This window comes from Parasteatoda tepidariorum, chromosome 5, assembly GCF_043381705.1.
Source record: "Parasteatoda tepidariorum isolate YZ-2023 chromosome 5, CAS_Ptep_4.0, whole genome shotgun sequence".
Lineage (NCBI taxonomy): Eukaryota > Metazoa > Arthropoda > Arachnida > Araneae > Theridiidae > Parasteatoda > Parasteatoda tepidariorum.
Window position 1 is genome coordinate 74,588,243 of NC_092208.1, and position 23,497 is coordinate 74,611,739.

Genomic DNA, 23,497 nt, shown 5'->3' on the forward strand with positions numbered 1-23,497 from the left:
AATAGTTTCCTATATCATTTATATTATGTTGCATGTGCATTATTTTATTTGTCACCTTTCACAGCATAAATTAAAATTTTTAACCCCTTAAAGTTAAAAGTTTAACCCTTTAGGTCTCTGCTCATTATTATTTTTACTCCTAAAATATCACTACTATTTTGATCAATAAAAAAATATATCACAACTATGATAATATGTATAATTAACTATGTTTTAGTTGAATTTATAAACTGTTACAATTGACCCCGTAAGTGGGGACAATTGTAACAAGTGCACGACTGTCAAAAATTGTTAATAACTAATATACTAACATTTAAAATAAGGTTGTTTTTTTTCTAGTAGAGGATAGTCTACTTTACTCGACTGTCAATTAATACTAATAATATATTGGATTTTCTGTTAGTTGAAAATAGTTAAGTAAAAAATGCTACAATTCACCCCACTCTCCCCTACATAACTTTAAAATAAGTAAAAATGTTTTACTTCCAAGCATAAGCTACACTCAGTGTAGTACACACAGTGTAGTACAGTAGTGCAGTACACTGCTGAGACAGAACGTATTATTGGTGCAGTGTACCACTTGTCTAAATTTTATACAATTTAAATAGATGTTTGGATAAACCATGTCTACGTTCAAACGAAATCACATTATAGAGTCAGTACAAAAGGACGAAACGTGAACTTTAATATGGATCATCTTGACTAAGTGCTACTTTTTCGAATGATATGGACAGCACTTCCCAAAAGGTCCCGTAAAATTGTCAGGAGGGGGAGTTCATGGAGTTTCGTCAGGAGGGGGTGGAATAGAACTTTTCTGTTTCCGCCAATTATAATTTTTGAAACCAGTTATTTTATTTATATTTAATTAATAATCCATTATTTAATATTTCGGTTTTTAAGAAATATAATTATAATGCCAGTAGAAAAAACTAGCAAAATTTAAAATTATATAACTTATTAGCCAAAAATCATTTTGGTGAATCGATTCGAAAAAGAAAATGAGTTTATAAAAATAAAATAAAAAATGCACTAGTATTTCTCATCAAACTTCACAAAATAAAATAACTAATTTCCCAATAATAAAATCACTCTCAACGTTTATAACAGTTCATTTTCATTAAAAAAAAAAAAAAAAAAAAACTACAATAGCTTATATATTGTCAACTTATGATTTATGTAGTCTAGAAAATTTATTTTTCAAAAATACATCAAGATAGACTCGCAAATTAATAAGAGTTAGATAAAAAGCGTTTGAGTTTGTTGACATTAAAGAATTCCTAAATTGTTATAAAAGTACTCATGGAAGAGTTCAAAACATTTCAAAATTTTTAAAAGTTGTTTATCCATTGTCTTTGTCTACTCAAGCAAAAACTAAAATTCGACAGCTCTGTCGTAATCTATGCTGAAAAATGTATTTTGCGATGAGACTTCTTATCTTAATTTTCTGGCTTGAAGTGTCATTATGAAACAAAATGTGTTCATAGACTCGGAATCAGGAGTGATTATGACACTAAGTGAAAAACTATGATCAAAAAATCTACATAATCTATGAGCAAAAAATCTACATAAACTAAAACTATACATGTTTCGCATTTGACATAATTTTTTTAAAATAAGATTTATAATTACCTGCCAATGATGGATATCACACCTTTATAGTAACTAATTTTAAAAAAAATCTAAGTTTTTACAAGAGTCGCGATGTTGGATTTTTAAAATAACGTGAATATGAATCGCAATATCGGATTTTAAAATCGCGATGTATGATTTTTAAACCACGTGAATACAAATCGCAGCGCGTAACTCTTAAATTAGGTAAATACTGAAATTTATGTCTGATATTCAAACAGCGTGAATAGGGGCATCGCGATATTAGCGGATTCCGGGGCAGTTTCAAAATAGCTAAAATCCGCCAAACTAAAAGAATCAATTAACGAATTTCTGCCCATTGGAAGAAGAATCCTGTGTATGTAAGCGTCTCGTTAGCGAAACTTTCAAAATCTGAATTTTAGATTAAGGAATTCCGGAAAAATTTCGCCAGATTATAAGTTTTTGATTAGCGTCAGTGCGAGAACCAATGGTCTTGAGAAACTCAGAATTCCGCGATATTCCCAGAAAAATCATATGCCCTGCTCCTAAATTTTAGAACCGGAAGGATGATACGAAAAATCCGTAATACAATCGCCTCTGATTCTTCATAAGTTTAGATGTAGGAATTTTCCTTTTTTATTATATCTTATTAAATTTCGCGACATATTTCATTCCCATAAGACAGTATCTTTTTTTAATTTCAAGTATAATCGTAGTATATACAGAGGGTTTTTTTCTTTTCTTGACAAACGAGATGATAATGTTTTTTATTATGTTTTTTTTCGGCAAGGAACTAGAATAAAAACTAGAATCATGAATTCAAGTTATTAAAGATTACGATTCTATGAGCCATAGTTATGCTCCAGATAAGACAGAAAATAGGTTAACCCCTTAGACGCAGAATTTTTATTAAACATATTTTACGTACTTTTTTTTTCACTATTCGGTATTAATTTAGCTCAAAATTTTATATTTAGCATTTCAATAATTTATGGTTATGAAATACAGCATGAAACACATATATCTTTTTCTGCTTTATCTTCTAAACACGGCTCGTTTTCAAAAAAATTTTCAAATTCACAGTTATTTATATCTAAGAGAAAGAGTTATTCATCACTGAAATTTCCTTAATTTGCAAAATCAATTATTGATACATTTTTGAATATAAATAATTAAAAAATATTTTTCAAGCTACTTTTTTTGCATTTCACATTTTAATGCTAATTCCGATAATCTGTCAGGTTTTTTTAGCAACTATTAAACTGTTTTTTTTAGTTAGAAAATACCAATGCATTTTTGCTTGTAATTAGAGCATTATATATATAAAAGAGACACATGTGTCCCATCTGCGTCAAGGGGTTAATGAGTCAACACTTCCTAAATAGCAAATATTTTTCAATCAAAATCTTTGCTAATCAAAATTTAAATTAAAGTAATTGAACTCGTTGCAAGAGACGCGAGGCAATTCTTTTGTTAAACCAGAATCACTGAAATTTTCAACAATAGAAACCTATTAATGCGCAATTAGCTTGAAAATGTTCAAAAATTAATGTTTTATAATCGTCGTTGAACAGCCAACCCAATTTTCGGGTTTACGACTGCTAATGACGACAATCTTGTAATTTTGAACTGAATGCAGAGAAGACAAAAGAACTCCTGTATCAAGTATTGGGAGAAATTTTGTCTTCGTGGAGGTTTTTTTGATGGAACTAATCCTCATTTGCGTTACATGGAGAAGAAGAACCCCAAGACATCCATCATTAGCCTAAAGCAGCGTTTCCTGAAAGTGTGGTACGCGTACCCCCAGGGGTACGGGAACAGTTCAGCTGGGGTACGAGCTCTTCTTGCAACAAACGAAATATCTTGCAACAAACGAAAATTTCAAAATATTTTATTTAAATACAAAGCTAGCCATGAAAATTTACGATTACGTATTTTTCTATTGGCTATTTTTTGCTAAGTTAACAGTTAATAATTAGTGGTGTCAACAGCCAGTTGTGATTTTTAATTTTAGTGCAATTTTTTTATATCAAAAAATACATTAATTTTTTTTATTAATGGTACACAGCGTTACGAAAAAGTTAGAAAGGGTACACAAAAGTCATAAGTTTGGGAAACACTGGCCTAAAGGCAAGGGGACTCTAACCCATGATCCGTCTACGTCTGCGGATATTTCACGTCAGCACTGTGGTCGGTGTAAGCCGAATGCGGATTCGTAACGATCAGCCATCGCTGGGATTCGCACCCGGTTCACCTCATTTTTTTTTATTATTAATATTTTTTTTATTTACTGTGATTGGAATAACGCTTGAGTTTTTTAGTGTGCAACTCTGCAAGTGTTCGACAAACAACGCATACTTTATCACAATCACCTATTGATTTTAGAAAAATTTCGTAGTTTCTTGGCTAACTTCATGTTTTCGGCTGTGGATGGTGGATCGGTACCGATCCGACGGCCTAGGGGTTGGATACCACTGATATAAAGGCCCGTCATAAACGAGTTCGACTACCTTACTTTGTTAACGATTAAAACTATTTTGGTAAAAAAACAAAACAAGTTATATAGTTTCCCAATATTCCAAAATAATATAAATTCGTAATAAGTATCCATTGTTCAGAAGCGTAATTTTAAAATTTCTCAAATTAAACGGAGTCCCGACCTTCAAGTAAAACTACTGAAACTAGTTCATAAAAAGCTGAATGTAAAGGATCAAGGTCGACTAAACTAGTTCTTGTACTTGAATCGAAAACAAACTACAACGCATTCTAATTACGTTTTTCAACAATTATGTCATATCTATTTAAATAGTGTTTTATAACTACACATATTGGCATTGAAGACTTACTGTTATATTAGATCAAATGTTTGTTATATAATTGTTTAAATGTCAAACATTTCATATTTCATCAAGATCTTGTTATTAACCTTTTAAAGATGTGTCTTGAAAAAATGTACTCATGAAAAATAAGTCAGAGAAAGAAAAAAAAAGATATTTTAAGATTTTTCTTTGATTTATAAACAAAACTAAATCGTTAAGTTTAAAATGCTATTTCAATTTTTTTTTTATATTTACTTTCGGATCTTGTTTTAAAAGACAAAAGATTCGGAACCGGAAAAAAGATAACTTTTTTTTTCAGTGTTTAACAGTTAAAATTTTTTTCTTACTATTAGATTTTCTTAAATATTAAGAGCATTAGATAGGTAAAAAATCTTTGTATTTACCGACTGATTATTAAAATAAAGTAACATTAATACAATGTAACTAAAAAAAACACACACACTTTTGAGACAAATCTAATCATTTGAGATACTAAAATAAACTGAAAATTATCCAATTTAAAGAGCGCAATGACAGAAATGCTGACAGAAAAAAATACATTTAACTGAATGAAAAATATTGAACTTGTAAAATTAAGCTCTATTGTAGCTGTAGAAATATTGCGACATATCAACAATCATAGTTTTAAAATAGAAAGTACCGATATCTACCATCTATCGTTTTTTTTTTAATTGCAAAGACACAAAGACTAAACAACAATTCTTGGAAGGCAGAAATTTTCATCAAATATTGTAGTTTGAGTTAATGTCGAAAATGAGACACATTGTACCATCTATGATTCTCATGTTAAAAGGAAAAAAGAAAAGCATTTTACTATAAAAACTGATAATTCTCCAAATCTCGGAGATATCTTTTCTGGAAATTACGTCAATCTTCAAGTAATCACAATTTAACATTAATGGAAACAACAAACAAGATACAGCAAAACAAACAGAGAATAATGCATTTGAGAATGTTCGAAAAGTTCTAGAAACGGGCTTTAATTATGATAATCCATAACGATTTCCAAAACAATATCAATTACTCAAAATTGCTCCAAGAATTTAATTTCTTTTTCATCGATGTGCTTGAACGCTCTCTGTAATGATTGATAAACTTAGTTGACTTGAATGGCAATTGAGAGTTTTCCTGGATCAATAAACGATATAGAAGAAAAATACAAGTATTATGACAATGAAAGGAATTGGAGAAAAAAAACGACGCATTTGGTCATTGATTTTATATCAAGAAAAGTATCTAAAATTGAGTTATTTTGTAGCCGATTGAATAGGTACTGGAAGAGAAATATTAATTCAGGGGGTGCTGAACGAGCATAGCCAAGAAGTAAGTTTGTATTTATACAGATTTAAACATAGAGTAGGGCTATCTGCTCTTTCATCTAAATTGAATTTTATAAAATGAGAGAAGAGGAAGGCGAGAAGCTTACGTTGAGTAAATTTACGATAATAAACATGATGATATAATAAACATGATGATGATGATTAATAATAAACATGATGATGATGATTAATAATAAACATGATATACTAAAAAAAAACATTAATTTGATATGTACAAAAAGATTAAACTGGGATAAGGTAAAAACTATTTACAATAATTACATGTATACAATTGATCGAAAGTTGATGAAAATCAACGACCATGTCGAATCCCTGCATCATTCCCCCGAAGGGCTTCGACGATACAGAGTGATACAATTCATCTTGATGTGTGGAGTAAATTAATTTTAGGAGTTTAAGCATTTAGATAATATTCTGTCACTTAAGGGCAGATGCAGGACTAAATTGGGAATTATCATCAATTAATACGAAATTAAATATCAGATTGAAATCGCATTTTGTGCATTTGGTAGCTTCCTTGAAAAATGACGCGTTCAATTTTTAAAGTTAGTAGTCTAAATTTTCTATCTTCAAGTGATTATGTAACGTTCTGTTATTACTCACAAACCAGGGAGCACCTGTTATCCTTCTTAAGAATTTATTCTCAAAGAGGAGTAATTTTCTAATTCGTGTTTTTGTAAGCGATCCCCAGGTTGGGAAGGCGTTGCATAACATTGGGCGATTATACGTTATATAAATATTCCTCTTCGCGTTTAAGGTCCTCTTAGTATTTTGTGATAAAATGAGTCGTAGTGCATGATAGGCTGCTTCAGTTTTCATGCTAACATTGGTTAGATGTTTATTCCAATTTAAGGTATTTGTTCGTGTGATGCCTAAATATTTGGCACTGGTGACAATACTGCAGTGCGATTGAAAAATCAACGTAAGTGACAAACGATTCAAAATGGAGATTTTTATATATTTGGCACCTTTGTATGGTTGAAAAAATATTTTTTGCAATACATATATTGCAAAAAAGTTTGTTTTATCAGATTTTTGAAATTCTATTTTAGCGTTCATAGCATTAGCAGTACAAGGAAAATAGCCACTGTCATTACCACTGTCACTGTCAATTGTCAAGCCACTTTTCTCGGAATTAATCGTGAAGCACTTACATTGTTTTTTCAATTACACAGCAGTTTATTCGTCACAGTTAAAATTTCTAAATTAATTTGAAGGTTTTTTATCAGCATATTTACTCCTGCTAATTTACTTTTCCAACAGTCAAGATTCCGTCAGAAGAAGTTCGATTGTTAAGGATTCCGTAGATGGAACAAATTTGGATCCGCTGAAGTAGGCAACACTTAATACAATTTTATCACTTATAATATTTAAATTATTTTATGGGTTCGCATAGCGGTATGTATGTAAAAATATAATTAGGTTTAAACTCGTTGGTCAGAATTTTTAATTACAATGAAAAACTATAAGAAAGGTAAGAAATTTGATTCAAGTAAACTTTTGGACAGTTTACTGTGCAGTATTTGTATTTCTTTGATTCGAAGAATAAGGAAAAATGTTGGGGAAAAAACGCTGCTTAGGTACGAGAAGGTAGAGAACGACACAAAATTACTAGGCGAGCCATAAGTTTATGAGTCCTGCTCTATGGGGTCTTGAAAATGATTCTTTGGCCAGCACTAGTAAAAACAGTTGTAAATACTTAGATAATAATACCAGAATGTTGAAAAAGGAGAAAAATTGGTGGTTAGGTATGAGAAGGCACACTGTAAAAAATTTTAATGAATAATTGTCACCATTTTTGGTATTAGGTTAAACTAAAATAATGTTATGTATAATCACTTTTATTTACTTTTTCACTGTTAAGCTTTTATTTATTTTTGTTTGTTTTTTTACAAACGACACATATTTTCATGCACAAAAGAATTAATTTAATAGCTTCATTGCAAAAACATTTTGCGTTGAAAACAAGCACATTTTTAGTCATATATCTCAGTAATTCTTTCAAACAATTGGTAATTTGTCAATGTTACATAATTTTTTTGCACATTAACTACAAATCTGCACTTAGTTATGCATTAAGGTTAATTCAACACCAAACATGGTGCAATTAAACACCAACATTTTTGCAGTATAGAGAGCCACACAAAATTACTACGTAAGGCAGTATTTCCCAGAGTGTGGCACGCGTACCCCCCAGGGTTACGGGAACAGTTTAGCGGGGATGCGCGTTCTTATGCGAAATATCTTACAACAAACAAAAATTTCAAAAAATTTTATTTTAAAACAAAGCTAGCCATGAAAGTTTACGATTACGTATATTTGTATTGACTATTTTTTGCTGAGTTAACAGTTAATAATTAGTGGTGTCAAAAGCCAGTTGTGATTTTTAACTTTTGTGAAATTTTTTTTATCACAGCAAAAACAATATCATCCTTCTCTCTGATGCAAATAAACTTATTAGCAATTCTTCGTACCAAAAAAAAACATATTTTTAAAAAAATACATTAATTTTTTATTAGTGTACGCAGCGTTACAAAAAATTTGGAAAGGGTACACAAAAGTCATAAGTTTGGGAAACACTGACGTAAGGCATAAGTTCCCGATCTTTATGAGGCCTTGTGAATCGTTTGTTTGTCTCTCACTAGTACAGACAGTTAAAAATACTAAAATAATAATGCAAAAAAACAGTCTAAAGTCACGAGTCAAAGTAACAACAAGTGAAGTGAACTTTCCAAAAACAAAGCTGCGTAATAGAAAATACAAAAACATAATCATCTGTTTTGAATTTGTGGGATGAAAACGATGAGCAAGAATGCAGATGGCCTTTTGTTGAGCATTGTCATATCCCATTTTAGTAACAGTTTCAGTTGCTCATTAATGCAAAACGCCCATATGGAATGCATCCTGCCTCCATCAATTATCACGTTTTGCTAGCTTGACTCATTCCTCACTGGAAAAACAATATGAATACAAAATGGCGTTTTTCGGTATAAGTTATATCGATTTATCGTTTTTCAACTTAAAAAGCTCACGAAACGTTTACATTTCACAAATCGTCAACGTTTACGCCTGATAAGTTTTTATTTAATAAATCTTACAATATTCCGTGACTGGTGGTTGCAGTGAAATTTAAAAGATTAAAATACGACTAGAATTTTCGAGAACATGATTGTTTGTCGATGTGAAACACTCAGACAAGAGAAAAGAAGCTGCCAGGAGTGATTTAAGGCTCAATATTTCGAGTAATCCGTATCTGTATATGCAACAATGGATATAAAAGTGGATATTTATTGCAATTCGAAGAAAGTTATCGAAAAAACCCTAAAAAAATATTAATATCTTTATTTTATTGTATGAATCATGATAAAACCCGCATCTTTTATTTTTCCGCAAGTAATTATTTTTTCATATTTATTTTATTAGTTATTTTTTATGATATGACTTCGAACTTATAATTTTAGAGATAACTATGAAAATATTGTAAAAAAAAAAACTTTAGTTGAAAATTTTAGAAAATTACAAGACGCATATTTAGTCTAATTAAATTAATTGCTAATAGTGTTTCTTTTTACATATATTAACTATGTAAAAGTAAATTCTTAAAACAAAGACCACCTAATAAAAATAAGGCGATTTAAATGAAATATTATTTAACTCGAATATTAATTGAAATTGTTTATCTATCAAATTAATTCGAAGGAAGATTACCATAAAAAATGAATAAGCAACCAACGATAAATAGTACCATTTGTTCCACCGAAACCATTAAAAAAAAACTAAACGAACCGAATGAAAGATAAAACTACTTTTACGATTCTTTTGAAATTTTATTTTTAATTGATAGAAGATATATAGATTGACAAATTATCATATAGGGCCGGGACAGCCTGGTTGGGGGTGGGCCCAAGAGGTCGTGGGTTCGATCTCCGTCGACCGAAGACTCCCCGTGTAATAAATGGTGACTGATGCACGTTAAATCTGTCGGGTCACAAAGTCCTCCATGTTCCCATAACATATCGTGCCTCTGGGGGTAGGGAATTGGAGCTTGATCTTTCTCTGGTTCAGGTCAAAATTACGATCTGTGGATGAATGAATGGATGTATGTATGGGTCCACCCTATAAACCTGCAGGGACGTGTGTATAGCTGAGTCGTATTCGTATTCCTGGGTACTGATCCAAGAGTTTCCTTGTCTTCTGGATTGGTTCAAAATTACAAGGCTACGGAGTTGAACATTAGTATTCGTAAACCCAAAATTGGATCGGCTGTACGACGGTTATATATATATAAAAAAGTAATCATATAGTTAATAATTAAACTGTATTAATATGTATTAGTAACATTGATTAAAATTATAAATTCATAAAGGTTTTGTCAAATTAATTTTCATGTTTCTTTTTTGCTGGGGGGGGGAGGCTGTTTGAAGTTCAAAATGCATAGGTATGATTAAAATAAAACTAATGAATATAAGTATAAATGAATATATCATACCTGCCAACTTTTACGCACTTGCCGTAAAATTTTATTTCTATATTTAAAGTGGTAGTAAAATGTATGCTTTCTATATATCCCTTGCATTTCTAAACTTAATTTATAATCTTTTTGACCACCACTATTTTTTAAAAAAATTAAGCAAATACATTAATATATAATACTGTCGTGTGGCTGGGTGGCGCAGTTGGTTTGTCGTCGGCCTTCTGAGCTCAAGTCTGCGGGTTCAATCCCCGGCCCAGACACCGGATTTTCGGGATGCAGAAAATCCTCAGCGGCCATGTCGTATGATTATGCGGCATGTAAAAGATCCCTGGAGTGCCTTATTGGCTCTTGGTATTTCCGGCAAAATTAAATTCCAAGTGCACTTTAGCATCCAAATAGTCTTGGTGCCGCCATCTAGTGTGGCAGAAACTAGACGTCCAAATTAACTTGACCAACGATATCTCACCCATTGTGGTGGTCCTGAAAGAGTGGATACCAGCTCTGGAGAACGCACTAGGTCTGCTCATCGGCACGGACCGATAATGCAGCTCATTGGAAATAAAAAAAAAAAAAAGCTTTTTCATAATACAGCGCATATTTCTGTCTAAAATTGTAATTTAAATTCCATTTTACTACCACTGGGGAAAATCATCCTCGCAAGGATTAAAAGTTGGCAGGTATGATATATTAAACTAAAATAACTAATAATAAAAACTGTACTGAACCTTTAGATACAGTGACTAAACATAAAAGAGTAAGGCAAATAAAAAAATTAAAAAAAGTGCTTTACCATTTTACTTTTGCAGCTTTAGGCCATGGACCATGGGCGTTATTTTTAAGAAACTCGTTTTATCAATCACACATGAAAAATTTAGAAAGTATATTGATTTACATAATGATGATTTTGTATTGTATTAAAATGTATCAGAAGTTATAACACTTATTCGGGTTGACATTTGATATAAAAAAATTGTATTTTTGAAAAGTTTAAAGAAAAAGGATCGATCCAGTTTTATTTTATTACTATAAATCCATGTTATACTTTTAAAGACCTGCAGTGAATAATGGTGAACACCTGTTTAGTTCGTGAGTACAAAAATGAAAAATAAACTTCAATATTTTTGTAATACATTTAAAGTTTCAAAACTTAGGATTCATTTCTACTTGGATCATGATGCATTGCATATTTTGTAATAATTTACAAGACTTGGGATTAATACCTTGAGCATAGTTTTCCCGGAAATACAACTTTAAGATAAGCTTGCTCAAGCTATTATGTATTAGCCATTTAGCGCAACAATATTATATAATTGTTTACAGCTTAGGATTTTTTTGTTTTCAAGCATCACAAACTTGACGCTTTAATAATACTGGTCTTTAACTTTCAAGAAACAAAAATTAAGCGATAAATATATATTCCAAATTTTATTGTTTAATTTTTTTATTATATGTTTCATTATTTTAGGAGATTAACTTTAAAGACCAAAAAAAGGGGGTTTTCTGTGGTGGCACCTATATTGTAAGTTGGATTCTGTCCTACCATTTCGTTCCCTTTTAGATTCAGTTCAGTTTTTAATTCGATTCGTTGATATAGACATTCCATTTTATTTCTAACTTTTTTCTTATTAAACAGGTTATGTTTCAATGGCCCTAAATAGAATTTTTTTAGTGTATTAAATTATTTATTTATTATTTCCAATGACAGAAAATCAGGAATTTTAAAGGGCTGTTAAGCATTTAAAAATTATTGAGTGAGGAATCGAACATCCAAACTACGTATTAAGAATACGAGGTATTGTCCACAATTTTCTAATGAATTGGAGAAAAACTTCTTTAAGTGTCTAAGAAAACTATTCTTTTTTTTGTATTCCATTATTTACGTAATTATGTTAATTATTACGTAATAATGTATTATGTGAAGCTTGGTAAACAAATAAATAAGCATTTTTGGGCTAACTACATGCGGTGTAATTTAGAAACTTTTCAAATATGCCATACATTGAAGAAAAAAAATGTTTGAAACGAAGCTAACTGCTAGCAGCCAAAAATAAAAACATAGAAATAAAGATTGTTGTAAAGAATTTTTAGCATATTTGGAAATTTTTTTAAATAATTATAATTTTTACTTTTTTTTTCATTTTAAATTTTTTTTAGAATTTTAATATCTAAAAACAAGAAACAGAAATGGCAAGACAAGGGGACGGAAACGGTAATGGAATCAAAATTGAAACTTTAGCTGCCAGCAGCCAAACATAAATATATATATAGAAGTAAAGAATATTCCAAAGAATTATTTGCATATTTGATAATTTTTTTTAAATAATTTTAATTTTGAATTTTTTTTTAAATTTCCATATTTGAAAGCAAAAAACAGAAATGACAAGGGTATGAGCGGCAACGGGTCCCAAATGGCAATGGAACCGAAATTGAAACGGCAACGAGACCAAAACGTGCTTCGTTCAGATTTTTGATAAGTATAGAAAAAATTTCTTTGCAACAGTACTTTCACCATATTAAGCCGTTTCAATAAAAAAAAATTCACAAATTATGTCAAAAAGAAAAATTAATGAGTTTAAAGTAATAATCAATATTTTATGCATAGCAAGGTAAAAATAGCATGCAAGTTTTGTGAGGTTATAAAGTAAAATAAAATCGATATTTTAAACGAAAAGTGTTAAAAAAAAAGTTGTTTACAAACATATAATCAAACCTTTTGAGTAATTTTGTCCCAAGTCCATAGTCCTTGTCCATAATATGTCATTACGCCTTTTTAAAAAATATTTTTCCTGTTCTAGAAATTTACAGGGAAAAATTTGATCAAAACAGCTTTTGTAAGATTTAATATTTATGTAAAATATTGAAAAACCTCTTTTGATGCAAATTAAGAAAAAAGGAACATCATTCCTTACCAAGGTAAAATGTATGAAAATATTTTTTAACGCTTAGAATATAGCTTACATCCTTAAAAATGTTCTTAAAAGTGAAAGACGAAGTCATGTGACTGAAAAAACTTAAAAATTCTTAAGGAAACTGGATTCGAAAACAACAATCAAAACATCAATTTATAATTGAGGGTTACTTTTTATCAATATATTATTAATATAATTAAAACTGTAATGCATTTCATCGCATTTTTCCTGATTTCTTTCAACAGTAAAATGGACACAACACTAAAATGGCAATTTCGTTAATTCGATTTAATGTGTTATGAATCGAAATTATTTTTTTCTTTCAGTTAATTCAGAAACTAGTTAAAATTTTTATTTTACCTTATTCAGCCAATTATCATTAAAAATATTTAGCATGCACTTATGACTTTTCCTACTGATTTTGGTATCATTTGAGAAAAAATTAAAAACTTTTTGTTAACTTTTCGTTTTTCGTTAATCTATTTATTTTAACGGTAAAAGTTTAAAAAAGGTTTTTAAGAAATTATTGAATTGAACTACAAGTCATTTTTTTCAAGAAAACGCTTTTTTTCAAAAATAAAACCAATCAATACATTTTTAATTTTAATAACGTAAAGTAGATCAAAATCGATTGAAAATCACAATTTTGTTTCTTTGTAAAACTTGAAATAAATTGAAAAATAGAAACATTTCGCGTCGAAGATTTATTTATGAATTTTACAGTTCCGCTTACGAAATATCGAATTTCAGACTTAAACTATAATTACCCTCTTTCTCAACAATGTACAGAAAGAAAGAAAAAAAACTCGCAGTTGTGTTCATTTCTTATTTTATTTACCTCTATATTTTTTCATTTAATCAAATAATGCACGATCAAGCTCCTTTTTGGTTACAAGTTCTCAAAAATTGCGGAACCCCGCAAAAAAAGTAAGCTAAAAGAATAAAACTTCAATTTAGTAACGGAGAAAAGTTTGCATTTAAATTTGAAGAGGGCAAAAATTAAACCTCTTGATTTTGTGTCATCGAGAGTATGGGTTAAATTTAGTAAAAATTATTTTTTAATACTGGTTTTATTTTATTGGAGATTTATTTATTCAATTTTGTCATTTTTATGTAAAATTTTAATAAATCTCTATCCTAATTATTTAGGACTATTAGATTTAAGTTTTTGCACTTATTTCTACAGAATGCAACAATTCCTGACAAAAGGCAAAACAATTCCCGACAAATTTCTTCTAAGGTTTTTTAAAAGACATACTTAGCAAACAACCATGTGGCAAAATTTTTTCGAGCTATCAGCAACAAAACTGTCTAGCATTAATATCTTTCTGCAAGATACTTTTAATAATGACAAACATGCATGTTACTAATTTAAAATAACAAAAGCGCTGTTCACAAAAAAAAACTATTTTCTTTCAAAATTGAACATGAAATAATTTTTTATTCTAATATTATGGGTGATATTCTCGCATTTTGTTTGGTGGGGGGAGGGTAAAGCGCATCAAAAAGTAATTATCTAAATGCATGGTACAAATATTATGTGTAAATTTCTGTAGAAAAGAAAAATAATTTTTTTTTACTTTTCAAAAGAAAAATCTTTCTGCAAGAACTCTAACGTTCTGCGACAATGTCGCTGCGATTCTACCCCGGGGGTAAACAAAAAATTTTTTTTATGTTAATCTAAAGTGAAATATTGAATTTAATTAGCCTGCATAAAAATTGCCACTTTCCAAGTTCTTAGTGTATATTTTATTAAAATCACTCAAGCACGCTAAAATAACAGCACGTTCAGTACGTGTGAAGTGTGCTAAATATTTTAAATATTAGTGCAAGCACATGTTAACCTTTTCTTGCTGAACTCTTATTTAGTACTAATAGAAAAAGAGCCTTCATAAAAATCAGGGTAGCTGGTTTGCATATAAATTAAATGGATATTTTCTTCAGTTAGCTGATAATTTTATTGAAAAATGCACAATCGTTTGCTTTCAGAAGATATACATCACATAATATACAAAATTGTATAATTAATAAATTTTGGTTGATAAGAATATTCAGTTTTTCCAATTATAAAAGATTTCAGTTACTAGTCTTAGACATTTTGAATTAGAGACATGTTCCAAAAAAGGGAACATAGGCATTTAAACGGTTTATATAAATTTTTAATGAACTTATGAAATCAGTTTTAAAATGTAGAGAAGCAGTGCTGTGCTGCTGAAAACCACTTTTTACCACTTAAGAACTTCATAAATTAATTTTTTCCTATATATTCGCAGAAAACCGTAACATTGTTCTGAAATATTTCTGAAAATTTTAAAATTTAAAATGTTTCACTCTCCAACGAAATTTTAAAACTTCAACTTCGATGTTTTCTCAATGAATTTGGATGATTTGATTAAAATCCATTGAATATGAATGGATTTGATGTTTGATCTCAATGTTTTCGAAATACCACATAACATGTGCTTCCTCAAAGTATTTCGTTTACATTCGAGAGCAAATCTTACTTTCCACTAGAAATCTGTATTTCGATTGTTTTTCGTATCAAGTATTTCTTATTCATGTAGCTCAAAAATATTGCTTCCAACGAACAATAAAGACTGTAAAACTATCCGAAATCGGTTCTTATTTTACACTAGAAATTTGTATTTCGATAGTTTTTCGTATCAAGTATTTCTTATTCATGTAGTTCAAAAATATTGCTTCCTACGAACAATAAAGACTACAAAACTATACGAGTTCGATTTTTACTAGAAATCCGCATTTCGATCGTTTTTCGTATCAAGTATTTCTTATTCATGTAGTTCAAAAATATTGCTTCCTACGAAAAATAAAGAAGACTGTACAACTATCAGAGATCGGTTAAAAAGGGAACAGAAAATTGAAAGGGGAAAAAATGTTTTGCTCATAAAAGGGAAAATATGTTATATGAAATTTTAAAAACACTCAAATTTCCAAATTTCTCCATATGTAAAATATTTTATCACGCATAAAAAATGTTTTGCAAAGATTTCCCATCGTATTTTAAATGCATTCTAAAAGCTGATTTTCTGAAAATCACTTAACATATTTTTTTTTTCTCCTGACTTTTTTAACTAGGAAAATTGTGAAGCTTAAGGTGAAAAGTAAAACTTAAAATGGAGTAAAACTTACCTTACCCGCTGCATTTCCCATCCCCATGAAACGAATGTAGTACCTAAAAATATTTTATGAAGGATTTTCCAGACATCTCATTATTTGAATAAAATGTTCCTCTAAATTAAACGAAAACTGAACTGTTCTAGGATGGACAGCGGAACTGGCATAATCTCAAAAAAATTTTGGGCCGTTTTGTTATTTAAGTATTTTTTTGTCATATTTGTCAAGCGGAAACGGCTGTAACTCTCCTTCATCAGAAGAGAACGGAAACCATTAAGCACCAAGCCCGATACCACGGACAAACATTTAAACATTTTCATTTATCGCATTTATGTCAAGTTAAATGACATGCTATGAAAATTCACTCTTAAATAATGTGTCAGGTATTGGTTATTGTTGATAAAAGAAATTTAACTTTGATGTTCGTTGAAAATAAACAAGATAAAGATTTTCCCCCTTTTATTTGGACAGGTTAGAGCTAGATTTCTCTTTATGAAACAGTGATGTGAGCCTATACGATTTTTACTTTTTTTTTATCAGTTTAATATTTTTTTTCCAAATTGAAAGAAAAAAGGTAAAAAGAAATGCAGATAATCTGTACCGCAAAATTAAGAGTTGATAATTATATATTTTATTTAACGTTTAAAACAAAAGAGTTTTGAAGATAAACCTTCATTTTTCATTAGAATTTTACGCAACTACTATTAGATTTGGGACATCAGATCCTTATAATTAACATATTAATGTCTACACATTTTAGAAAGTTCTCAATTCTGGAAGTACTAAATTATCACCACTACGCTTTTACAAACTGGTTTTCTGTCTATGAAGGTGCAATCTTGTAATTAAAACTTCGACAGTTTTCCGACTAGCTAGAGCAGTGGTCTTCAATCCCAGGGGCCACGAACGGTACCGATCCTTGGTTTAAATGGTACCAGGCCATCCAGAGAATATTACGTTACTTACAATCTATTTACTAGGGTGTTTTTTACTCGGATTTGTGCGACTTCCAGGGACGAGAGGTTGAGAGGTTTGAATGCGTATTTAAATATTATTAAATTAAAAATCTTAAATCAAAGTAGTCTAAAATATAAACAATCAACTCTCCCCTCTCAAAGGGCCGAAGTAAAATTATCATAAACTGACCGATCCGCGACGATAAAAAGGTTGGGGAGCACTAAGCTAGAACACTCCTAATTCTACGGAAGCACCAGTGCCTGGTGACAGAAATTTCAATCATTCTCTGGCTGTTAGAAGTAGGATTTGTCACCAAATAGAATTTTATGCTCATTCAAAATTTCAGTTGTTTGCCAATAAACTAGAGAGTTTAAAAATCACTTGAAACTTTGAGCCTGACAAACACGTGAGACCTAGAGCCCAATATATTGGAGAACATTTCTTTTAAATGTTTAAATGTATTGTTTAATAAATAAAATTTTAAAACTAGATTTTCTGTTCGTTACCCTCTTTAGTCGGAAACTGTTGTAACTGCAACAAAAATTATCAATATTAATAATAGGATATTTACATATTAATAAAAGAAAGGAAGAATTATCAATATTAATAAAACAAATGAAAAATTATTAATATTAATAACAAAGGCGAGAAATGTGATTCAAATTTCAATTCAGTTAGTTTTATATGACACATAAATATCTTATTATTTCAGCCCAGTCGATTTTGTTTCGTCGCCAAAATGTGAAGAAATACACTATAAAAATGTCCTACAATATGAAAAAAATGCTTAAAATTAAAACTAATTATGCCTGTAATAATTGATAATAATTAAAATATTTTAACTAAATGTATTTAATACACATTTTAAAAAAATTTTTCATCACATTTACGAATTTATACATACATACTTCTGTCAATGTTTGAAACTTTAGTTTAAGTGACATAATACAATATAGAGCCTATCAATATAGATTTAATCAATATAGAGCCTCTATTAGCTGAATAATGAATATGAAATATCGGATTACTCTGACAATGAGGTGTAAATATAACAAAGGGTCTAAAAGTAACAGAGGTTCTAAAAATAATTGACGGTACAATTAAAATAATAGTTTTTAGTTACAGTTAATTACAGTTAATTACAGTTTACATAATTAATTACAGTTTTAATTACATACTAGGTAACATTTTGTGAATATTTTTTTAGCTGTATAATGTTAGAAGAAAGATTCTTTAAATTTTCCACATTTTTTTTTTACTCAGTTATAGTGAAAATTTTAAATGTGCATGATGAGAAAGCAAAACATCAAAAATGCTATAAGAATTAATAAAAATTCAATACATAATATGAGCAATCAATACATAATTCAAAACAATTAATGTAAAAATTGTTAAAAAAAATTGTTGCATATTATGTTTAGGCATGTGTTGTACATGTTTAATTCTAAAGAAAAATGTTTTAGATTTCATCAAGAAACTGTAGTAAACATTTTATTACACCGGGTTTTGTACGTATTTGTTAAGTAAAATATTCGCGTTTCCTTAAGTTTTGTACACTAACTGAAATTTAAAAACTTACTCTCCATGAAATTGTTTAATAATTACGAATTTTTTTTTATATTCGATATTTTTGCTTTAGTTTTTTTTTTAAAGATTTCCCCTTACCGCAAAATCCAAGCTGTTATAAATGCATTAACGTTCCTTTTTAAAAAAATGTAATAGGGGCTACTGTAACAATAAGCGCGTTGGTATACTAATGTTCAAAATTATTGCATTTTTTAAATATGTGAATAAATGTATGTAAATAAAAATGTGAATAAGTAAAAGGAATTGATAATAAAAACCTTGGTCATAAAACAAATGCTACGGATTGCATAAAATTTTTTTTTTAAGTAAAAACTTAGAATCATATATTGATGACTATGACGTCAACTGTTACACTATGACGCGAAACTGCTACACTTTTGTAACATTATGTTACATTTGTGTAAATTCCTAATAATATGTTGTCTCGTAATTATATTATATCTGGCAAACTCTGCTGGAGAAAACTCGTTGGGGCGGTCCCTGCTTGTTCTGGGTTCTGTGCCAAGTTGTTCTTGCCAAGTTCTTTCCTTGTTCTGTGCCAAAAAGAATTATTTCATAATAAATTTGAAAGTCAATGTTCGAAAATCATTATAATTTAAAAAAAAAAAAAATATGGATTGCATATTGGTAATAAAGAAAAACTTTGTCATATAACAAATGTTAGAAAGGACATAAAATGTGTTTAAAATAAACTATGAATCACATATATAGTTGACCCTCACGCCATTTTTTATTTTACGACTAGTTGTAAAATGTAACAATATCGTAATAATGCGTTGCACTTAAACATTCTGAGCAGCAGAAGAGAAATAAAAGACACTTTAGTGCGAAATACGCAAACGATGTAAATCATGTTGGGAATAATAGTACTTCAGCTCAATATTTTTCTGTCTTTAAGATCAGCTATTAGGAGTCTCCCAAAATATCAAACATATTCTAGACTAGAAAATATTTTCATATCCTTTATTTTAAGATATCATAATTGTTGACTCTTAAACACAAAATTCAAATTGATTTTTTTTTTACGTGAAATATTTTCAAGTTCTTTAATATGGCCATATTATTGTCCTTCTTGAATTGAATTACATGATCTGTGAATGAATTTGAGCCAAAACATGGTTCATTGTTACACCTTATTGAGATTTCATATTTGAATCGTATTGCGTTTCAAGTTACCGATATTACGGTTTAACGTTGTGCCAATTTTTCGAGATTATATTTATGATATTTAAAGAACTTCAAATAAATTTATTGTAGGTATGAATTTAAACATAAACCACCTCTCTGTAAAACTTTATCGATGGACAAGAGAACATCTTAAAAAATTAATTTGGTTTGTAATAAATAATTAAGTTAAAAAAACTAAATATAACGACAAAGAGAAATTTTGTATAGTTCTTCTCGCCTTAACTAAACTTTCAGTGTTCTCCCTTATAGTTTTTCGAAGGGCGGCGCGCCCAGCCTGCCCTTTGATACTTATAAATGCGCGCATCCCTTAAAAACACTACCTTTTTATTATTATTTTTTTCAGGAGAAGGTTGATTTCTTAACCACCTGTTTATGATTTATTTTTAGTTAGTGATAATCATTCAACTTTAACTTTTAATTTCATTCTTCTTCTTGTATTGTCTAATTAATAAGTCAGATGAAAACAGTTGAAATTCGCGTGATTTTCAGCCCCAGAGATTTTATCTTTTATTTGGGAGGGGGGGAGTATATTAATGATTTTTTAGTCATTTTAGACTTAACCATCTTTTTTTCTGATGAATACTTTTTATTTAAAAAATGCACTCTTAATTGTTTATTTTCTTATAATTTTCAGTTTAAAATAAAGCTTTAACGCTAGATTGCCTAAGGAAGTCATTTTGACTGCTTTTAATTTCAATTAGAAAAACAATGATGCATATAATGACACAATTTCTTAGAATATTGTGACTTTTTGTACAACATATAATATTTTTATTGTTAATAAATTTACTAATAACTTGTTATATAACTGTAAATAATATAAAAAGTGTTAAAAATTAATTTTAAACAAATTTATTTGCGCATTCACAATCCAGTCATTTTGATTGCTTTTGGGCATAATTTTCAGTCTTTCTAGTGTTAAAGTTGTATATCAATTAATCCCTATTTTCAAGTCTACTTTTTTATTGAAGAAAATTTATACATTTATACACAGAGATTGTTGTGAGACACTTTTGTCTCTTGGTTCGTTTTTAAAGACTACTCACTAAGGATGACCACGGATTATTTCAATTTTAGCTTATTTATTACTAAATTCTTGATTATAGAATTATTTACAAAATGATACATGAATTGGAGAATATAATATTCCGGAGCGCTGCTGCTCCCTTCTCTCTCATACTTTCTCTCGCATAGTTCAACTCAAAACTCAACTCTTCTGCGTTCAAAGCTAATCCGCTCTTGCGTTCAAAACTGATCTGCTCTCTACAAAATCCTCTTTCCCATGTGAAACAGTCCTTTTCTCCACCCCCAATGTAGGGGCCGACACCTGCAGTGTCCTTCACCCTCTGACCCTCAGGTCAAGGGGTCAATCAAATGCGTGGGAGAGGAATCAGGATCCTGACAATTGTGTTTTAGATTGCCTTTTTATTATTTTTCAAGAGCTTAAAAATTTTCTGTTATTTCGATAAGGAGTGAGAATTACTGCAAGATATATAATAGTATAAGAGGATAATTTAAAAATTGAGGATCAAATTTAGTTTTTACAAAATATTACATATTTTGATAAATTTTTACGGTGATAAGCCTTTCAAAACTCAAAGTGCCCTTTTCTGTGAGGAACCACCCTGCTCTTTTTTATTCCTGCCTTATTTTCTTCCTCCATGCGACGCTGCGATTTGTCGAGAAATTTTCGTGTATCTACATCAATAGATACCTTTCTAAAACTATTAAAGAAGACCGCCTTCACCAGATACCTTTTTTCATTATTTTTACTGAGCACTCAAAATACAGTAAATTAATGAGTGATAAAGAAAATTAAAATTTTTTCCTAAATGTTTCAATACAGGAGCATAAATAAAAGAAGAATGCGCATATGCTACATAAGTTTTTATTTTCATTAATATGCAGCCATTTTGTTGAAAAATGTTTTTTATTTTATAAATTTCTAGGTGCAATAGAACTCGCGTTCATGGCCTTTCTATATTACAGACCACTTTTAAAAGCAAATGACAAATTTCAAGGTCTATACTTTTGCTCTTTTAACGACAGGATAACGCTAATGTAACTTATATTATCCTAACATATTCTTCGATGCTCGAATTTCGAACATTTAAACACAGCCAGAATTTGTTGCAAAGAGGCAGTAAACCTTAAAACTCTTCATTTTTACAATTAAAACATTCGTTAAGTTTTAGAACTATACTGAAATGCCTGTAGTTCTGCTTTTAATTTTAGAAAAAGTGGTAATATTGAGAACGTTTAACACAATACAAAAAAAAATTTTGGTTTTAAATAAAATTATTTTTCATAAAATTATTTTTCACTTTCAAGTCAGCAGATTAAAATCGATTATGCAAATCAGTATTAACAATGGATCAAAATAATGAAATGAATATATAAGCCGCAGGCAAATTGTAAAATTCGGCTTCTTGCAAACGCCGCCTGAAATTTTGCAATGCGATAGTTTAGCGCAGTTTAGAGAGAATTGGAGAAATTTTCAGTATTTTTATTTCAGTCAATTACTTACTCTCATAGGAATAAACTTTTTATAAAGCTATTTATAATAAGCCCTCACTACTCTGTGCTTATTGAAAATTGCTGGCGTCAAACTCCCAGAAATAATTTTTTTTCAAATTAGACTGACATGTATAATGGTTTACTGCAATAAGCTCAAATACTAGACAGATAGATATTTCTAGTCGCGATACTGATATACTGTTCTAGACACTTCTGATTTTTTAAATTTGGCTATCGCATTGCAAAATGTCTGTGACTATTTGCAAAAAGTAGGGTTCTACAATTTGCCTACAGCGTATATATCCATCGACTGATTCGTATCACTGATACGAATGAACTGATGTAGAATATCAACCTTTGCGAATATGCTGGTTATAATGAACCCTTTTGGTTCAGGAAATCTCGGATGATAGGTACTTTTATTTACGTCGCACTAGAGCTGCACAATGGGCTATTTTATTTTATTTTATTTTATTTTATAACCGTCGTTGAACAGTCGACCCCATTTTGGTAATACGACTACTAATGTTCAACTCAGTAGCCTTGCAATTTTGAAACCAATCAAGAAAACAAGGGAACTCATGGATCAAGCATTGGGAGAAATTTNGCTGTTCTGAACCAAAGGTCAGAAACACTACATTATTTTTGTAGCTAACTGAAGCTACTTTATTACAAATGTAGTTAAATACGGGCATAATTACTCTTTTTTTAAATGTGGTGACTGCAAACTACATTTGAAATGTAGTCACTACATCACTAAGAAGACGAACTGTGCTAAAGAACTTTATTTACTCCAATGTTCAAAATAGTTTTGGTTTAAAAAAAAAACAAAGACTATTTAAACTCAAGGAATTACATAAGCGAGTTTGTTATTGTAAACCATTTTTTACGAATTTGTTCTTTTAACTTTATTTTTCTCGGCAGCGAATATTTAATTTAAAAAATGCTTGGAAATAATCA

General features: G+C 29.7%; 1 protein-coding gene across 3 annotated transcripts in view; it reads right to left on the minus strand.

The window, feature by feature from the left end:
* Positions 1 to 23,497, minus strand: part of LOC107436903 (inositol-trisphosphate 3-kinase-like protein) — a 134,359-nt gene that overhangs the window by 36,790 nt on the left and 74,072 nt on the right. The window contains exon 1 of one of the 3 annotated variants that reach the window (XM_016048729.4): positions 16,304 to 16,588. The exons of the other annotated variants lie outside the window; for them this stretch is intronic. Coding sequence (XP_015904215.2) covers positions 16,304 to 16,330 — 27 coding nt within the window. The 5' untranslated portion in view covers positions 16,331 to 16,588. Of the gene's footprint in view, positions 1 to 16,303; positions 16,589 to 23,497 lie in introns of those variants that run through there. 3 annotated transcript variants of the gene reach the window in all.